We start from the raw sequence: 18,512 nt of genomic DNA on the forward strand, positions 1-18,512 counted from the left end.
TGACAGGTAAGCTAACATAAACACTACTGTACAAACATTAACATAAACTAATTTAACTATTCATTCTGAAACGTCACAGCTCCAGGGTGATGACGTTTTAAATGCTCGTGTGCTGCAGCACTGCTGTCGTGGAAGGAAATGTCCACGTTGCACAGTCTGCTTTAAATTAGTTTTCTGTCAAATGCTTTCACATTTTTAAAAAGAAAAAAATATATATATCTTGTTTCCATTTTCTTCCGTCCTTTGTTCTTCTTCATTGGTATTGCGTGCCGTCTTGACAGACGATACAGGCGTTACTGACCCCATAGCTTCCTGTAGTGTATTGCGGTTACAAAAACGCATTTATGTGACTTAAGGATATAACTCAGCGTCGACATCATCGATTACAACGACAAATCGTTGCAGCCCTACCGATAGGACATTAGCTTACTGCACAGCATTCAAGGACATTGGTAGTGAGCAATTGGGGGCAATAAACTATAGCTTAATAACTTTGTTTCTTTTTATAGCAGCGTGGCTGCACTTGATTAAGCCCAATTTAATTTTTATTAAATAAGATTAAGTTTGGACAAGTGTATTTAAGGAGGACTGCTCTCATCAACTACACATCTTGCCGCCAAATTACAGCAAGAGGCTCGTTACAGACCACCTCAGATTTCCTCACATGGTAAATTGGCTATTTGAAGGCAGCATACAAGCCTGTTAGTAAGATCACATGTAACTGACATCGCAGCAGCTCTTTTAATGAAGTCAGAGAATCTGGCTGGGCTTGAAAATTTTCCATTTTTCTTGTTTGGATGTACAGGCTTTCAATTACAGCTGAGTATTGTTGTAAACGGTCTTTAAAATTGAAGAAAAGCGAAAATTCTGAGTTTTAACTCTGGATTTAATTGGAAATTGTCCAGCTCCATGCCCTCTTTATAAGTTATAAGCTTTATTTTTTGATTAATTATCAGCTGTTGTTTTCTTCATTTGTAAGGTTATATTCATTACAAATTTATGAAGGAGTAATGATACCTAGAAAGCACGGTTCAGTATAAACCTGCCATGGTTTGGTACATTTCTTGGCTAAATCACTTAAATGCTCCATACTGTCAATAAGAAAATACTCAGCTCTTTACTCTTCACTGCAAAGCAAATAAAAGTGCATTCTACATATAATGAACAGAAATAAGCAATTAAAACTAGCGATGAAGTAGCACTAGTTTTCTACTTTTGTTAACACTGAGGACATGGCTCGTTGTGTAGACAGCTGATTGTCTCCCTGCTTATTATCAGCTGATTTGTAGGTTTTTGCTTTAGGGTAAAACTACAGATATTGATGTGTTGTCAAATAGGAAACTCAGCTCATTACTCATGCATTTAAAAAAAAATGAAAAAATTGTTTATCAGTTACTTTTCAGTCTGAAATACTACAGTGCAGTGTGTTGTTTCAAGCTTTCTCTGAGCCTTCAACAACAAACTGAAGTTGTCTTTAGACAAGAATGAAACGAGTCACAAATTTTTAGTTAATCATTTCAAATGAGGGGGAACATTGCGAGAATGTTTAATTGTTAACAGCAGTTTGGGATGTGCAATTTAAAAATGTAATTTGGAAAGAAAAACAGCATCTAATAGTAGCTGCCAGTGTACCATGTTAGTTGTTGCCAACATTGGCAACAAAGTTGCAAGGTTTTAATTGTGTGTAATTGCATTAGTTAACATGTCTTTGTCATAATGCCGCTTTTTTAGAATTAAACTCGCACAGTTTGTTACACTCTACAGAGATGTAACAAAAATAATCCTTCTATACTAATTTCAGGCCGTTTCTCTTATAAAAACTAAAACTTTCAGTTGTGATTACAATTGAATGTACACTTAACACTTAATCAGTTTAATAGTTGATAATTAACTGGCGTCTGGTAGTGGTAAACTGGAAAGAATGAACAGTGTCTGTTTCTCTTAATGTGCTGCAAGTTGGGTAATTTTAATTTCTTACCCTAGCTCAGTTTGTAATGATCATTTTTCTTGGTGTGTTTAAAGTTCACCTGTTCCCTGTTTTTTAAACCTTAGGTTAGCCCTCTGTTGTTGAGGTCAGTTGACACAGGCCAATCTCACATTTGGTTTCGGCTGTCCTACTATTGGTGCATAACGCGTACTTCTTGTGCAGCCCTCCCTTACTTTCGTAACTGCACTGTTGTATTTAAAAGAAAAAAGGCTGAATCTGATTGCCTTTCTCCCAGAACTCAGACTAGTAAAGGTCAGTGATTGGAAGTCAAAACACAGGCAGTACCTTAGATTAGCTCGACTGCTTTGTCTGTGTTGTGGTCAATTGCAAATGCTTGTGCTTACAGTGTAACAGAGAGTGGATTTAAGCTGCAAACATCTTGTCAGTGACTTTCCATCTTGAGTGTGTGCTGGGAGGTGTGTTTTAGTTGGACTGGGTCTGAACACTATACTGCCATTATATTTGTTTTAGAACAGGGCTGTCCTCACTGCAGATTAGTTGAGACGCGGTAGCCAAAAAAGTGTGGCTCTGAGTTTTGCGGGTGGCTTATCTTCCTTTATTTCATTGTACTGCAGATGTGTAACAGGTTGGTAAACCTTGTGAACTTTCACAGCCAACCTTGTATTAAGTAACAACAATATGAAACGGCCAAATTACAAATGAACTAAACTGTAAATTCACTAAAATTTAAATATAACTTTGAATATGGGCATTTATTTATAGTGGGGAAAGGGTACATCTGAGTAGTGTCCTGTGTCACCCTTACTGCACAGGCACACAGTTTCTTTTAGTATGCCTTAACAGTGTCCCCACAGTCTTAAGTTGCAAAGTGTATGAAGATAATTAAAATAACCCCATGGTATCATGTATTGCTTTAAAATTCATTACTTTATACAAACCAGAAACTTGTGTAAACATGTTAATGTTTGTGTGTTACTATAAGGAAGTGGCTTACAAAGCTGTCAAGACATGTGCACAATGTGCACGTTTTGGTTTTAAGCATTCTATAGATGCTGCAATGCAATCGCCACAGGAGTGTTTAACTAAGAGATAATAAAAATAAAAGTTTTACAGTCCATATTTGGACTCGTTTTTTGTTTTTCATGTCAGCAACATGAAATCTCCAAGTACTGTCTTGGAACAGAAGCACATAGTTGGTCCAGAGAAAGTTAGGAGTCACCATGGCAACCAAGAAAGTGAAGTTTTTAAAGAAGTGGCAGCTGTTGTAAGTTTTAACCCAAGCTTGTGGTTTGGTAAACCTGACCCAGCAGCTTTTGATGCCTAAACATAACCAACTTGTTTTTCACATTCAAACCTAAACACGCCCGCTGTACTCCATACACATGACTAATTTGTTTTAGGATAATGCAAGAACTTAATTAGGCAACAGCATTTTAATTATTAGCGTATTTAAAAATGATAAAAATCTGAGATATTAATGACCTGAATTTTGGTCTCTGGTAAGACAGCCATCTCTGCCACCAGAACCTCCAAATTGTGCAAATGTTCACACTGATGGCTGGTTGATGGATGGTTTGTGTGGTTTTCAGTTTGTAGTAGTTAGAATTTTTTATTTGAAAGTGGAAAAACGTCAGTTGTTCATGTATATGTAAGAGAAGTCATGTGCAGGCATCGAAAGTAAATGGTGGTAAATCTTTCTTGAGGAGCATGGGGGGGGATGTTTAAAGTCCAAAAATTCTAATCATTAGTTTTGTAGGTTGTGACTATTTCATGAGATGACACGAGAATGAGTTGACTTGAAGTTGTCTGTAAAATCTGGACTAAATTAACTCTCAGACCTCTGAGATAGCATAATTGAATATTTCAGTTTGAAAATTAAGACTTAAAAGCATGCAGCTGGTTTCACTGGAAAGGTTTTTTTTTTTTTTTTTTCTCAATTTCATCCTTAATGTCCCTCATTAATGTGCTGGTATTAACTAAGGTTTAGAATTGTGCCTTTAATTTCTGTCCTTATTTTAGCGTTGCTACGTAGATCTGTTGGGATTTTTGTCTCCAATTTACTACCTAAGCTTTTTCCACTGAGAATAGGATCAACTCTCCAATGACCTCTGATGGTCTTGACGGACATGAAAATGTATATTACGCTGAGTCTTTGTGTGGTTAAACTCTTGTCTAAACTGTGTATATTACCAGTTCCACGTTGGTATTCATGAGTCAGAATCAACTTCAGAGTAATATGAGTAGAAAACAATGATGTCACTTATTGTCCTCCGACACGTCTATAATTAAAACTGGGGGAAGTGAGTATGCATGTGTGTGTATACTGGGGGAGGGGGTTTGCATGGTCTGCAGCTGCCCAAAAATGAAGGAAGAATCAGACGACAAAAATAGTCAGACATGAAAGAGGATAGGAGAGGAGGAAGACTAAAGAGCAGAGAGGTGTAGGAAGCATGAAGGAACTTGGAGGAAACGCACTTGAATTGTAAAGACCAGTATTTGCCCTCAGAACTAGTTTGCAGGACGTGCTATCCCAGCAGGAATCTCCACTGATTGTAGCTGTTTAGAGCAGCCACAGTCCAGTGGCCGAGCGAAAAGTCGGCTATCACAGAGTCAGTGAGGATGCGATACTGTTTAAAAAGCCGAGCTAATTGTGCACTTCACATGAAAAAGGCCACAAATACAGTAAACAGGCGAAAAAAGGGAGAACTAGATGAAGTGGTACAATGCCCCTGCACTCTCTCTCTTCATCTGGGTGTGAATTTCAGATGGTATCGCCCTCAGAAGTGAAGTTTCATACTTTACACTGCCTCGGTTAGCCCGTTTACTTTAAATATGCTTTAATGTTCTTCTGGCTTCTGTTTTCGTGTGTCAGTTTCTGTTTTAATGTAATGTATCAAATTGCGTTGTGACAGCAGGCACGCATTAGCCCTTTGAAGTGTCTCTCACATTTACATTCAGTCATTGTTTATGAACTAATGTTAATTAATACAAAAAATAGAACCATCTTTACAACTCCCAAAGATTATGCAGAGTTGCTCATTCACATGTAGATATTGTTCAGTAACCTTGTTGTTACCTGAAATACTATGTGTTTAGAAAGAGGCTGTCCCTGGAGTCTAACATGCTTTTATGGACAATCGCACTGTGGTAGGGAGCTAGAAGTGTAACATCCAGCAATCAGGCAAGAGTTCAGGTCTTCAGCGCGCGTGTGAAAAATTGGCTTAAAGTGTGGGAAAGCATCCTAATGACAAATTGTCCAGTCTTAACCTTATAGTCATCTAGATTTTCCTCTCCTTCAGCAGGAAACTAAAGGATTCACACTCCCACAGACTAAACTTTTGCATTTGCAGTCTCAGTTCAGTGTACGCTTGTCTTTTATTTTTAAAGTTGCCACCCAGAAATTAAACAGCGTGAATGACTCCTGCTGCTGTCGCTCTGGCAGACACAAATTGACAGTTCCTTTACTGCTCAGCAATCGTGATTACAAACTGTTCTCAACTTTACACCGTCACTGTATTGACCCCAAAGCGTGCACAGCTGAACAGTGGCAGTGCTGTGCTGCACCTGTGCTCTCGATGCAGTTTCTTCTGGATTCACAGAGCTGTTCCTCTTTATCTCCTCTTGCTGCATCTTCAGAAGTGTATCTCTGATGGGGATTTTTTTTAAATGCAGATTGGAGACTAGAGAGCAGCCCTCAAACAGGCAGCGTTGCTATAACTTTAATGCAAGTAAACATAAAAATGTAATGCAATGTGTGGAGGATTACTGAAGTTTGGTTAGTTGACATAACCTGATGCACTTCCTCGTGGTAGCTGCAGAGCTGTGGTTAGGCCGTTATAACCGCATTAGGGAACATGTAAGATGGGGGTTAAATTGTTCCTAATAAGAGGCAGGCAAATGCCATCATGTGACAGGAAGTAGACAGAAAACAGACAAAACACCTGAAACGACCTTATCCACAACACAAGGTTAGTCATTCTTTGTTGCCGTGTGATAAAGTCCTGATCCTAAGATTAGCGTCCACACTGAAATCTTAGATCGCTTCATAGTGTTTCTTTTCTGAAGCATTCAAATATTTGACACGTGGAACATCGCGATGTCTGTTTTTCTCTCTATGTGGCTGTAGAGTCTGAGGCTGACAGCTGAGTAGGTTTCGGTTCACTGGAAATGACTCGACTCTTCCCATGATTTACAGTGTCTCCATCGCCACTCGTGTATTGTAATGCGGTCTGTTTGTGTGCAGTTGTCTTTATTTATTTAACACAGAATGGTTGATTTATTTTCTTAGTCATTGTTGACAGCGACAGCTTCACCTGTCAGTCTGGCTGGTACTGTCATTTCAGTCATATCCGCTGCAGTGAAGTCAAAGCACACATCACTGATTCCTGCAAACAGTTCAGTCATGGAAATGTACAGTTTCTTGTCTAGCTGAAAGTGCACTGAGAAGAAAAAGCCATGATGTGATTTCCTATGTACACATGGAACGTTATTGCAGTATAAGAGAAGTACAGCAATTTTATGTCGTATACTGGGATATTTGTAATTAGAGCTGTTTATATATAGTAGAGCTAATTTGTTAAATTTTGTGGTTTTTATAATGTGTTGTGTTACGAACTCTGAGGACAGCCCAACTGATGTAGAAGCTTTGCACCGTCAGATTGGGCCTCATTGTCTCAAGTAATGCCCACACTGGACATTTTGTCTGTCTCCCTCTCCCACATGTTCCAAAAATAAAAATCATTTGCTTCGCCCCTCACATAAGTGCACATAAGCCCCCTTCTCCTGTCCTCTGGGCTTAATGTAGCTGTCATTTGTTTTTTTTTATCTCAATTCCCCCGATTGTGTTGGAGGTCTGCACTGTCAGGATGAGGATGCTTGAGCATGTGTGCGCGGGGGTTTGTCGGGACGCAGACGTTAGATCATACCATCTGGAGCAAGGAACACGCAACCATAGTGAAGTAATCACGGTTATCTTTCTTTCCCGTGGCACAAGATTTGCTAACGGTGAAGACGGTGTTGATAAAAACGTGGTCTGAGGGTATTTTGCAACCCAACGGCAGCTTCTCATTCGCGCAAGCCAAGGGGAGATAATTGGGTGATTAAATGACCGGTCAGTGGGAGACGACGAAAGAAAGGGTCAGTTTGTACTGACATCTTTACTCTTTACCAGCAGTGTGAATTTCACCTGACGCTTTCTTCTGTTGGTATCAAATCTCTGTGAGATGTGTGCAACTCACACCCTCACCTTTGTGTGTATTCTAGTGTGTGTGTGTGTGTGTGTGTGTGACTCGTCACCCTGGAGCCAGTCGTTCTCTCCTCTGACCCTGATCCCCGTCACCTGTCTGCTCAGATCACACACACAGACACACAATTGCTGTGACCCTTTCCTGGAGCTGAAATCCAATCGCAGTTGCCAGCCATACAAAACTTGCCAGCACAGCAAGGTTGTGTTTTTCTTTTTTTTTAAATGTTGGGGGGTGTATGTGTTTGATTCGAACAACTTACTGTCTGCTTTGAGATGAACGAAGGCTCAGTACGACCATGTTAAAGGACTTAACACGTACACATTGACCTTGGACTGAGTCGTGCAAAGAACTTAAATGATGTCTAAGCTTTTTTCCAAAAAAGCCCAGTAGCTGAGTTAAACAGTAGTTACACAAAATATCAAATGTTACAATTCAGAAACTTTTCCTAAATCACTGAAAATATGCTGAAAAACAGTGTTTCATAAAGTCCATCAGCTACATTAAATCTTTTAGTAATATGTAAACATGCTTGTGAAATCTCAGTATGCAAGAGACAAATCCGAAAACCTAATATTAGATGATCTTCATGTGGGACTGCACTAAAAAATGATGTTTCTGTACTCTAACTCGATGGATCGGCTCAGAAACACTTGGAACATCTGTATTAAATGGATCAGTATTTATTTCCTGGTTTTCTACTCTGTATGAGTAAATGCAATTAAAATGACTCTGGGGTAAAGCAGAGAATTGCCATTTTCTGTGATGATATTGTGTGATAAGTGCAAAAGCCACAACTATCTCATACGTCTTGTAAGGCACAGTTTATGCTGAACCATATTTACAAATTTCAGTGCCACATGCTGATGTTCATGGTTTTTTGGGGAAGGCCTTGCATACGTCATCGGGTCCTAATAGCATGCTAAATGTATACCACATGTATGGCTAGCGTAATGGTCTGGGTGCCCTACAGTCCAGACCTGTCACCAGTTGGACACAAGGCCCCAAATTGTTAAAAGCTGAGAATATGTAAACATGTTGAGACTGGGGAAAAATATTTGGCTTTGAGGAAAAAAAATCTACTTAGTAACTAAAAACTTGTTGCTTAAAAACAGGGTCAGCATGTCTAGATTATAACCAACCTCTAAGGGTCTGCTTTTCCTAGTGACGTAAACTTGAGACTGAGCGCACAGGTTTGTGTTGTGGGGATATCCGCGTACCTGCTAATTTTTTGCGACTTTACAATGCACCAACGTCACCTCAGGCAACAGACTTGAAGAAAACCTCTGAAGTGCAACAGGAATGACTACTCGGCCGTCACGTCTCCAGCTGCCTGTGACCACAACAGAGGATAATTGAGGCTTAAGCCCACAGTGGTAGCGCCTATCCTCAGTACATAAGAGAACCAGTTTATCAGACTGTTAGCTTAGTTTTAGAGTTCAGCAGTTCTCTGACGTCTACACATGCCTAAATAATAAGCACTGTCATAATGTGGTAGGTGCTACAGGGAAAACTGTGAATTTGAATCTTAAATGTTAGAAAGGGTGTAATGTGAGCAGTCCACCAGCAGAACCGGTAACCTATACAAGTTTTAATAGGAGAAAAAAGGGGAGTTTCCATTTCTTGCTGTATTTTTAATCAGCATTTGCTTCCCAGCTATTTACAGATTTTCTTACATCTGAAGCAACAGATGTGGCGTTTTCTCTATAATGGTGACAGCTGTCGGATGAGGACGGTTTCCTATTACATCTCTAGGTTTAAAATGCGTTATTACTGTCTTCCTCCAAAAGTTCACAGAAAAAAAACGTGTGTTTGTGTGTGATGCTTATTTTGTTTCACTTGGGTAATTGTTATATAATCACTGACCCAAATGCTTTAAAGTCGTGTCCTTTTTTTTTTTTTTTTTTTTATAATCACTGATTCTGTGTTCTTGCAGTTTTAAGGAAATAGGGCTGGTCAGTGGCACTAAAAAGTCAGCGAATCACAAACCTTTTAAATGCCCTGTAATTTGTGCTCTGTCATGTTTCTTAGTTAAATTTCTTTAGCCTTTTGCTTACAAGTCATTACATTGTCTTTATGGTTAAACTGTACTCCCTCTTTCACAGGAGTCCAAGTTATCATCTGTCCGCTCCAGTACGTCGCGAGGTCGAAACTCCGTGGCCACGACCACATCAGACGAGCAGCCGCACATCGGTAACTATCGGTTACTGAAAACCATTGGCAAAGGCAACTTTGCCAAGGTCAAACTGGCACGACACGTCCTCACCGGAAAAGAGGTAGGCATGAGTGCACGCGCCCACACACACACACACACAGGCTAGATTGGACTGTACGCTTTAATCTTATCCTGCGGTTCCACTTACAGAGTCGTTCTGACTTTGTGAACTTGGCTTTTATTTTTAGCTGCTTCGATCACATTCAGGAGAAATGCTCTAGTATTGACTCTTTATTTAACCAGAAACAGGCTCGTCAGTGTTTCAATAACAAACAGGCTATGCTAGGGAAACTGCTGAGACATGCTGTCATGTTGTGATGATGAAACCTGATGATCACTGCTGGTGGTGATAATAATAACAATAATAATAGTAGTAATAGTAATAATAACAGAAATAGTAATAATAGTGTACTTATTGACAATACAAGTATACCTGGTAATTAGACTTTGACAGAAAAGAAGCCTCAACCTTTTCTTTCCAGTTAGCAAAGATGGTAAAAAGCAGGAAAAATGGCTGCTAAGTGTTAATCTGTCTTCCTGGTTGCTGAGTGTAGGGGAGGGTTCATGCTGTGCTACACAGTTTGGTCTGAGGCTTGCATGGCTTTGGAGACAGTGCATCTGCTGCAGGAGATTAGTTCACCATTGTCAGCCTGAATAGAGACGCCCTAAATGTCTCCGGTTTACTTTGAATTCCAGATGTGATGTAACCCGGTGATCAGTCCCTTTAAGGGAAAAGCTGGGACTGCAGTGAGCCCATGCTTGGTTCTGTCTGTTGCCCAGTCAAGTCGGCTCTCCAACTGTGTGTGTGTGTGTGCATGTTTGTGAGTGTGTGTGTGTGTGTGTGAGAGAGAGAGAGTGGGGTGGGCGTGCTCTGTCAATGTGTGACAACTCTGTGCCTGACACCCTGATAACATGCCATGTGACCTGCTGGCTGGCGCACACGCACTCTCGCACAAAACGAAAACAAGGGATAGTCAGAGGGCAGGAAGGAGTCAGATAGACGAGCACGACCAGAAACGGTGAAAGAAAGACGTTAGTTGACAGGGAAAGACAATAATTGGACTGAGGAGTAGCCCTCCCTTTCCCATGTCCCTTTGAAGACACGATTCTTTGTTCCCCCTGCCTTCATGTCCTCTCTCCTCATTTTCTGCGTCATCCTCTTTTTCCTACAGCTCTCACTTTGAATCCATCCCATCTGTGCATTTCTCTCTTTATATATATTTTTTTCCTCTGCGGCTATTTTGATTATTTGTCTTTGCCCTTATGGCTTTTTGTTTTTCAGTCTCCCTTGCTGGGGACTGCTGTTGGATTATGAGCTGTAGGCCCTTAAAATGGCATGGATAAAAAGCATGCTTGAGCTTGAGAGTGTGTGTGCCTCTCTCCTATTTTCTATCCTATTATGCAACTATCACCTGCTGCGATTGTGTATTTATCACTTAATGCTGTGAAATTGTATCGTGTGTGTGTGTGTGTGTGTGTGTGAGATGTGTCCCAAAAAGAGAGAAGTGTGTGGACATTTGTGTTTGTGCGTGGCTGTCGCAGGCTGTGGTTTTGTGGGTTTGTGTGAGCAAAATGTGCCATAATAAATGAATCAAAGTGTAATGACAAGTGAGCACATTCTTGCTTCTAGGTGGCTGTAAAGATCATAGATAAGACACAGCTCAACTCCTCCAGTTTGCAAAAGGTGAGTTACCTTGCTTTCTTTCTCTCTCTCTCTCTCACACACACACACACACACACACACACACACACACACACACACACACACACACACACACACACACACACACACACACTCCCAGCACAGAATTTAAACCTCAGTCCTTCTCATCCCTTTTCTCAGAAGTCATTTTAAGCCACTCTCCCTGCCCCAAGTGTCTTTTTCTCTCGTTCTCCCTCGCTCTCTCTGGCTTTCTGAAGTGGTCTAGTTTTCGGAGAGAGTTTTAATTACAGGAAACAAGCTGCAATTACTTCCTTTGATCGTGGCAGGGTGGGGTCTGTCCACTTACACGCACACACTGTCTAACCATGTATACGTGCACACTGAATGCACACACCAACCACTCCACAGACATATATATATAACATAGAGTATGTACTTCTATAAACGCCGACGCACAGATGATAAGGAAATGTAAAGACGAAGGGAAAAGGTCACATGGAAGTTAGAACAGGAATTGGCAGGGAATGCTAGTTAAAATACGCTATCATATCTTGAAGTGTCTTTTTCTTTCTTTTTTAAACATTGATTTATATAAAGGCCGAACTAAGAATACGTCAGTCTGAAGCCTCAAGTCTCTAAATCTAAAAAAAAAAAAAAAGCCAAGCAGTTTTAGTTTCATTCAGAATAAGATTTAAATATGTTTACTGTGGACTATATAATGTGGCGGATTAGTACACGTTTGCACTCCAGTGCAATGTGGCTCATTTATCTGTTTTATTTGGGTTATCAAACAGTTAATACAAGTTAGTTTGGATTGCAATCCAAACTAAGAGGCTGTATTTTTGTGTATTTTTTCTTCTAGCTGCATAGCACACAATAGGTGCAACAGTGTAGCCGCTTTCATGTTAACATAAGCATAAACTCAGCTTTAATGTTTTGATGTCGTTTTTAGATTACGCTCAAGGACAGCAGTCTTTGAAGAAGGTAACACTTGTAACAAAGCAATAAATATTTTACACTGAGATGCTGCTTTAGTGGTGCATTTAGGGCTGTTGGTAACTTTAATAGTTCCTGGTTTGCATAGTTTTTATATGGATAAATAGTTAATGTGCCCATAAAGTGCTCAGTCGGCCTCGCTTGACCTTATCTGCTGACTCAGAAGAAATATAATGAGCAGGGAGCAGCGCATCTTTACGCCCTTTCCTGATATGAAATATGCAATGTTTTATACTACATGCACGATTTAACACTACAGTCTAATACATGGACTCAGAACCTTTTAAAATTTGGGGTCTGTATTTTGATACTTGGCTATTGTGGTTATTAAAAAGGCCATACTCCCTTTATGCATTTATGGGAATGCAGGTTATTACAGCTTATAAACTGTGCCTCTGTAGAGAACACAATCTCTCATTTTGGAGAAGCTTATGAATAGATACTGCTGCTGCACGATGCTGGAGGCATGAAAGACTTTGAGAAACATCTGGAACCAGCAGCTGTCAATTTGGCCGTGCGGAAACAGACAGAAGTGTTATTGGGTCTGATCTAGAAAGATTACGGTTCTGACTTTAACAGAAAAGTTATTGAGCTGATATGTTCAGATGTTACCTGCAGGAAGTGCTTGTCTAGAAAACGCTAAATAGTCGCCTTTAACTCATTTCTGTTCAATTATGCAATTCTAAATTGCACCAGACTTTAGATTGGTAGCTGAGTTACTTTGATCTCTGTTGGTATATCATCACTAACTGTTTTTGTTTTCCTTCCTCCTCTTGAACAGGAAGTGAGTGGTTGTGTGTCAGTGTCAATTTACCTACCACAAACAGAGACTCTGGAGTCTTTGTAATCACACAGAAATTACAATACTGGCGTTTGTTTTCGCTCCCTGTCATTTGGAGCAAATGCACATAATCAAGTGATAGACATTTACACTGGAGAAATGACCATATAAATGAGTGTCACAACAAGAACAACTCCCTCTGCAGTCTGATGGCGTGTTTGACGGTCTGTCTCGTTTCTCACAGCTCTTCCGGGAGGTGAGGATCATGAAGATGTTGAATCATCCCAACATAGGTGAGTCACCCTGAAACATGAGGTTCAAGTGTGTCGTCACTTGCTGGGAGCCAGTGTTTTTAAGGCCATGTAGCCAGATAATATTAATCCTGCTATTTGTTTTTGGGGTTTTTTTTATCCCTTTTTGCTTTCATTCTTGCTCTTTGCTCTGCTTCTCCCTTTGTTCTCTTCTTATTCCCTTGCCCCATCACTCCCTCCTCCTCCATTCCTCTTGCTTTGCCTTTCTCTTTCCACCTGCAGTCAAGCTCTTTGAGGTGATAGAAACAGAGAAGACTTTGTACCTGGTAATGGAGTACGCTAGTGGAGGTAAGTGCGTGTCACTGTGAAATGATTCCCCCTAAAAGTTGTCATTCTGTGATAGACCATAAGTAAAGGAAAAAAATAAAGACCTTTATAAGCAGGATCATTTGCAAAGAGCTTTATTATTGATAAATTTGCTGAAAAAGAATGCCACTGTAAATGTTGTTATAATAATCTATTTATGTTATTGAGTCAATGTGATGACCAGATTTTTATTTATTTATTTTGGTACTGCTGTTGTATCATTATAAGTCAAGTCTGTAATAAAACAGAGTATCAGTAATAAACTCCTAAACGACAACGTTCAGTTCAGTACTCCTGACCCTTTATTCTGGAGGCAGGTATCCAGTTCCAGCACTAAATCTGCTCTCCTCCTCTTTCTGTCGTCTCCCAGGAGAGGTCTTTGATTACTTGGTGGCTCATGGCAGGATGAAGGAGAAGGAAGCCCGTGCCAAATTCAGACAGGTGTGTTGGGTTGAAAACGGCTTTTTCCCCCTCCTTTCACAGAAACTAGTCCAACTTTGTAAGCGTCGTATGTTTCAAGCCAGTTTGGACTGATATTAAGAGTGTACAGTTTGTACTAAGTCTTGCATCACTAGCTCTATCCCGAAATTGCTTTTTGGATGAACTCCTAATGAAGAGCTCACTGTTTGAACCTCTCCATCCTGTCATCCCTCCTCTCCCCTGCTTCTCCCCGTTCCCTCTCTCTCGCTCACTTTGTCACTCTCCAGATTGTGTCAGCTGTGCAGTATTGCCATCAGAAGTGTATAGTACACAGAGACCTCAAGGTGAGAACACACTCGAAGGCATTATTGAATTAGAGTTGGTGTCAAAGCAACCTCCTCCCCTCTCCTCACCTCCACATTTAATCTTCATACAATTGGCTCTTTGAGCTGAAATCCCACCTCTGCAAACGAGTCACCCAGACGATATTCACAAAGTCTGTTAAACGCAAACATGTATTGTATACATTTCTCCTCCTATGTCATCGTTTTGTTGTTTTTTGTTATTTTTTTCCTTTCTGCCAGCTCATCTTAGATTATCCCAAAAACCAAAGCGCACATTATGCACACACAGATCCAAGGCCTCTGGGTCAGTTTGGTTCATAGTATTATTCAAAGTTGTAAATCCTCTTATTGTCCCACCAGACAGACCTGTAGTCAACACATTATCATGATTAGTGGGACAGAAACCTCCTATTTCAAAGTTGTTTCTAGTCTATTTTGGGTTTTTAATGAAATTTTAGCAGCTTTTAGCAAGGTTGGATTTCCTACGGATAACAGTTACTAATGGTTGTCATTTAAAACACACACACACACAATAAAATGCAGGCTTAGAAGTAAGCCGTTTCTGGTTGAGACAGAAGGATTATCATAACGCTTGCCTTCCTTCACATTAACACAATCACTGTTGATCTGAGGGTTGTAAAATAAAATAAAAATCGAGCACAGGCTTATTTCTAAGAAGTGCTCCAAAAGGGTGGCTGTAGACCTGCTGGTATCACCCATATTTGGCCATAAGGAAATTGGTTGGCAAGGTTGTAAACATGTTGATCTTAGACCCTCATACTTAGATTGACCTACTTTTAGAGCCAGCCTCAAGTGGCCACAAGATGAACTGCAGGTTTAGGCACTAATGCCATGGCTTCATTTTTCAGGGCTGCTGTTTGGTCTTACAGTGAGAGCAAATTTTGATGAGTGTGCATTTTCACACGGAGACTAAAATGACCCCATTTGAGTGCCAAGACTTAAAAAAATAAAAATAAATGAATACTGTATCGTTGATGTCATGCTCTACTGTATCTCTGCTTCTTTTCATGAGAGATAATAAGGTTGATGTGGATGACTAATAGGTGATTAATATCAACAACAAATCATTAAAAACCTGTGATCTTCCTTTTTTTTAATTTATTTTTTTTTAGCTCCGAGGTTAGAGATGATGTCAGTATTGTATTTAATGTTTGCATGCACACTCTCACACACTCAAACGCACAGAAGCTGCAAAGTATTCAGAGCAAGTGAAAAGGAGAGCGGACCTGTTGCTAGGCAACCCCAGCCTCCTTGCTCACTGGTTCACTTCAAGCTTAAAGATACAAACACGCAGGAAAAAACTGTGGTCTCTCACGTTTACCCATTGTGCGCTGCTTGAACGGCACAGACGATTCCTGTGAAAGCTCTCTTTCCCACACAGCTGTTTATTTTAACCCAAAGAAAAGTGTTTTAGAAATCCATCTGTACCATGAATGTGCTACCTACAAAGCCATTTGCATGTCAGATCATGTTACATTTGATCCCAAGCTAGTCAGTTTCTTAATTCCACTTTGTCAGCAGCTCAGATTTATACTTTTTGTGCCTCATCAGATCTGATGAGCCCACAAAGCAGATCTTAAGTGTTTTTCATTTTTTGGCACATTTGGTATGGCGTGGTTTCTTTCCTCCTCTTTATTTGCGCTCCTGTATTTTGAACATAGTAAATGCCCCTTCTTCTGACCTCTCTCCTCGCCGTTTGTCTGCAGGCAGAGAACTTGCTGCTGGACGCAGACATGAACATCAAAATAGCCGACTTTGGCTTCAGTAATGAATTTACTCTGGGGAACAAGCTGGACACGTTCTGTGGCTCCCCGCCCTACGCAGCTCCAGAGCTCTTCCAGGGCAAGAAGTACGACGGGCCTGAGGTGGATGTCTGGAGCCTCGGAGTGATCCTCTACACACTGGTCAGCGGCTCGCTGCCCTTCGATGGACAAAACCTCAAGGTCGGAAGGATGAGTGTGTGTGTGTGTGTGTGTGTGTGTGTGTGCACGCATTACATAAGTGGAAGTCTGTATTCTGTGGGTGGTTGTAGTATTTGTCATGCTGGTTTCTGTTCCCTCTTCCTGCAGAATGCAGAAATTGAACTCTAGAATGGGTGAAAGTTATTATCTCTCTGCCTGTATTGACTTTCCAAATTTGCATTCGTTGATGATATGTGTTCGGTGTTTAAAGAGAGATTTAATGTTTCCTGAACTGCTTTTGCTACCAATCATTCACACCACCTATCACACTGTGCATTCAGTCAGTACCCACATGAGTCATTCTGGAAGTGCAGACACATTTTGGGTGGGCGATATGACATTGAATGTGATGGTATTGATATTAAAATGCCAGAGAAATATAATCTAGGCTTACTGAGCATGCCTTTTGCTCTACCTCCTATTGAGTTTTATGAAAATGCAGTGCTTGACAGAATAAGCACATTCATTACAGCTGAGTTAACAAGCGTTACTACGTGCATTAACCTGCTCCGTGTCTGAGCACATGAAAGTTGATAAATGAGCTGAACGGTGGTGATTTAAAAAAAAAAAAAAAAAAAGTTAAATTGCGATGGTACTCTGTGCCTGGGAACTGGAAGTGCGTTCTCGTATTAAAGCTAAAGAAATACCCACAAGTCAGTGAATTTCATTTAATGCTTATATCACCCACGTCCTGTGCTGCAGCTCTGATTGAATCAGAGCTTTTTGAAATGCTAACCAGCTTATATGAATATGGTTCCTGTTTAATAAAACTGTAATTCATTTGTAAGCATAGATAATGTTTAGCTTGGCTATGTGGAGCCATATCTGATTGAGGTAGGAGAATACTGATGAGATTTCCTCTTCACTCGCATCATAAAGTGTTTAATCTTTACATAAACCTTTGGATGTTTAGTTGCTTTGCTTTGCCCAAATTTATTTTCAAAGCAAAGCTGTGTGTGTGTTTGTGTTTAAAATTGCTGATTGTTTGCGCTTACTGTTGACTCTTCATATACCTGTCCATCTCCAGGAACTGAGAGAGCGCGTGCTACGTGGTAAATACAGGATTCCTTTCTATATGTCCACTGACTGTGAGAACCTGCTCAAAAAGTTCCTCATCCTGAACCCTTCAAAAAGAGGCAGCCTCGAGGTATAACGCACAGCAGTGCCACACGCACACACACAAGTCACAAAATGCCTTTAATTCAGTTACTGCATTTGTTTCCTTGTGAATGAAACGATCATTTCAGCCACCTATATGTAACTGCGTGAGTCCTACAGATGTTTTGAATGTAGCTCGTTGCTAAGAATGGTGTTTACAGCCCGTATAAGACTGTAAAGTTAGACTTGCTTCATCAGCCATATGTGAGTTTGTTGCTGAGGTGCAAAGTGCTTTTTAAAGACTTAGTAAATACCTGTTAAGAGTAATTTAATTTGGTTGCGCTGAATGTGGATGGAAGGTAACTTGCTCGGATGAAAAATATTACTAAGGTGACAGGGAGGGGGGAAGTGTTGCTGCTTGCATTGGCTTGTCAGGTTGTAGGTTTTGTCAGCGTATGTAGTTATTCCCGATCCTTGATTGGTCATGCTAAAACAACCCCATAAATTCAGTTTAATGTTTTTAAAAATGAGTCATGTGCCTGTTCGTTTAAACCCACTTAAGATTGTACGCACTTGTTTCAATCGGCAAAGTGCATCTCGCTCAAACAATGAACGTACAGTCTATTCTGCTTTAAGAAGCCAGTGGATCAATAACTCTTAACTGAACCCTGCTGTGATTGCGCTCAGCTTTTATCAGACATACAGTCTTTATATAATGTCCATTTTCATCATCGTGGACTCTGCAGCGTATGAGCGATATTGTGGGCTTCATCCTTAAAGTCTAAATGCTTCTGTCAGTGTAGTATCTGAATTGTGACACCGTTAGTTTCCCAGGAGAAAAGTATGGGTGAACTACTACTACTCTGTTCATCTTTCATCCTTCCCCACACTCCTTTCTGCCCATTTGTCCTTTTTGCCAACTCATGCCTCCCTTTATCTGTTTGTTTGGCTTTCTACCAGCAGCAGATAATGAGAGACCGGTGGATGAATGTGGGCTATGAGGAAGAGGAACTCAAACCCTACATCGAACCTCAGCCAGATTATAAGGACCCCAGGAGGACAGGTAGGCAAGAAAAAAAAAAGAAAAAAGATGACTCTCTAAACCCCCTTTTCTTCATCACACACAGCAACACCTAAGCCTGTATACATTCTCTCTTTCTCTTCGTCTTCTTTTTTAATCTTTAGGAGTTATATAAAGTTGGTGT

At 40.4% G+C, this 18,512-nt stretch overlaps 1 protein-coding gene across 8 annotated transcripts in view; it reads left to right on the forward strand.

Moving 5' to 3' along the window:
- Positions 1-18,512, forward strand: part of mark2b (MAP/microtubule affinity-regulating kinase 2b) — a 49,564-nt gene that overhangs the window by 11,995 nt on the left and 19,057 nt on the right. For 6 of the 8 annotated variants that reach the window (XM_026161691.1, XM_026161695.1, XM_026161693.1 and 3 more), the window contains exons 2-10: positions 9,297-9,467; positions 11,037-11,090; positions 13,091-13,139; positions 13,380-13,445; positions 13,834-13,904; positions 14,171-14,227; positions 15,955-16,191; positions 17,237-17,356; positions 18,268-18,370. In XM_026161691.1, coding sequence (XP_026017476.1) covers positions 9,297-9,467; positions 11,037-11,090; positions 13,091-13,139; positions 13,380-13,445; positions 13,834-13,904; positions 14,171-14,227; positions 15,955-16,191; positions 17,237-17,356; positions 18,268-18,370 — 928 coding nt within the window. The remainder of the gene's footprint in view (positions 1-9,296; positions 9,468-11,036; positions 11,091-13,090; positions 13,140-13,379; positions 13,446-13,833; positions 13,905-14,170; positions 14,228-15,954; positions 16,192-17,236; positions 17,357-18,267; positions 18,371-18,512) is intronic. The other 2 variants (XM_026161692.1, XM_026161698.1) reach the window with 1 other exon arrangement.

This window comes from Astatotilapia calliptera, chromosome 3 (genome assembly GCF_900246225.1).
Source record: "Astatotilapia calliptera chromosome 3, fAstCal1.2, whole genome shotgun sequence".
Lineage (NCBI taxonomy): Eukaryota > Metazoa > Chordata > Actinopteri > Cichliformes > Cichlidae > Astatotilapia > Astatotilapia calliptera.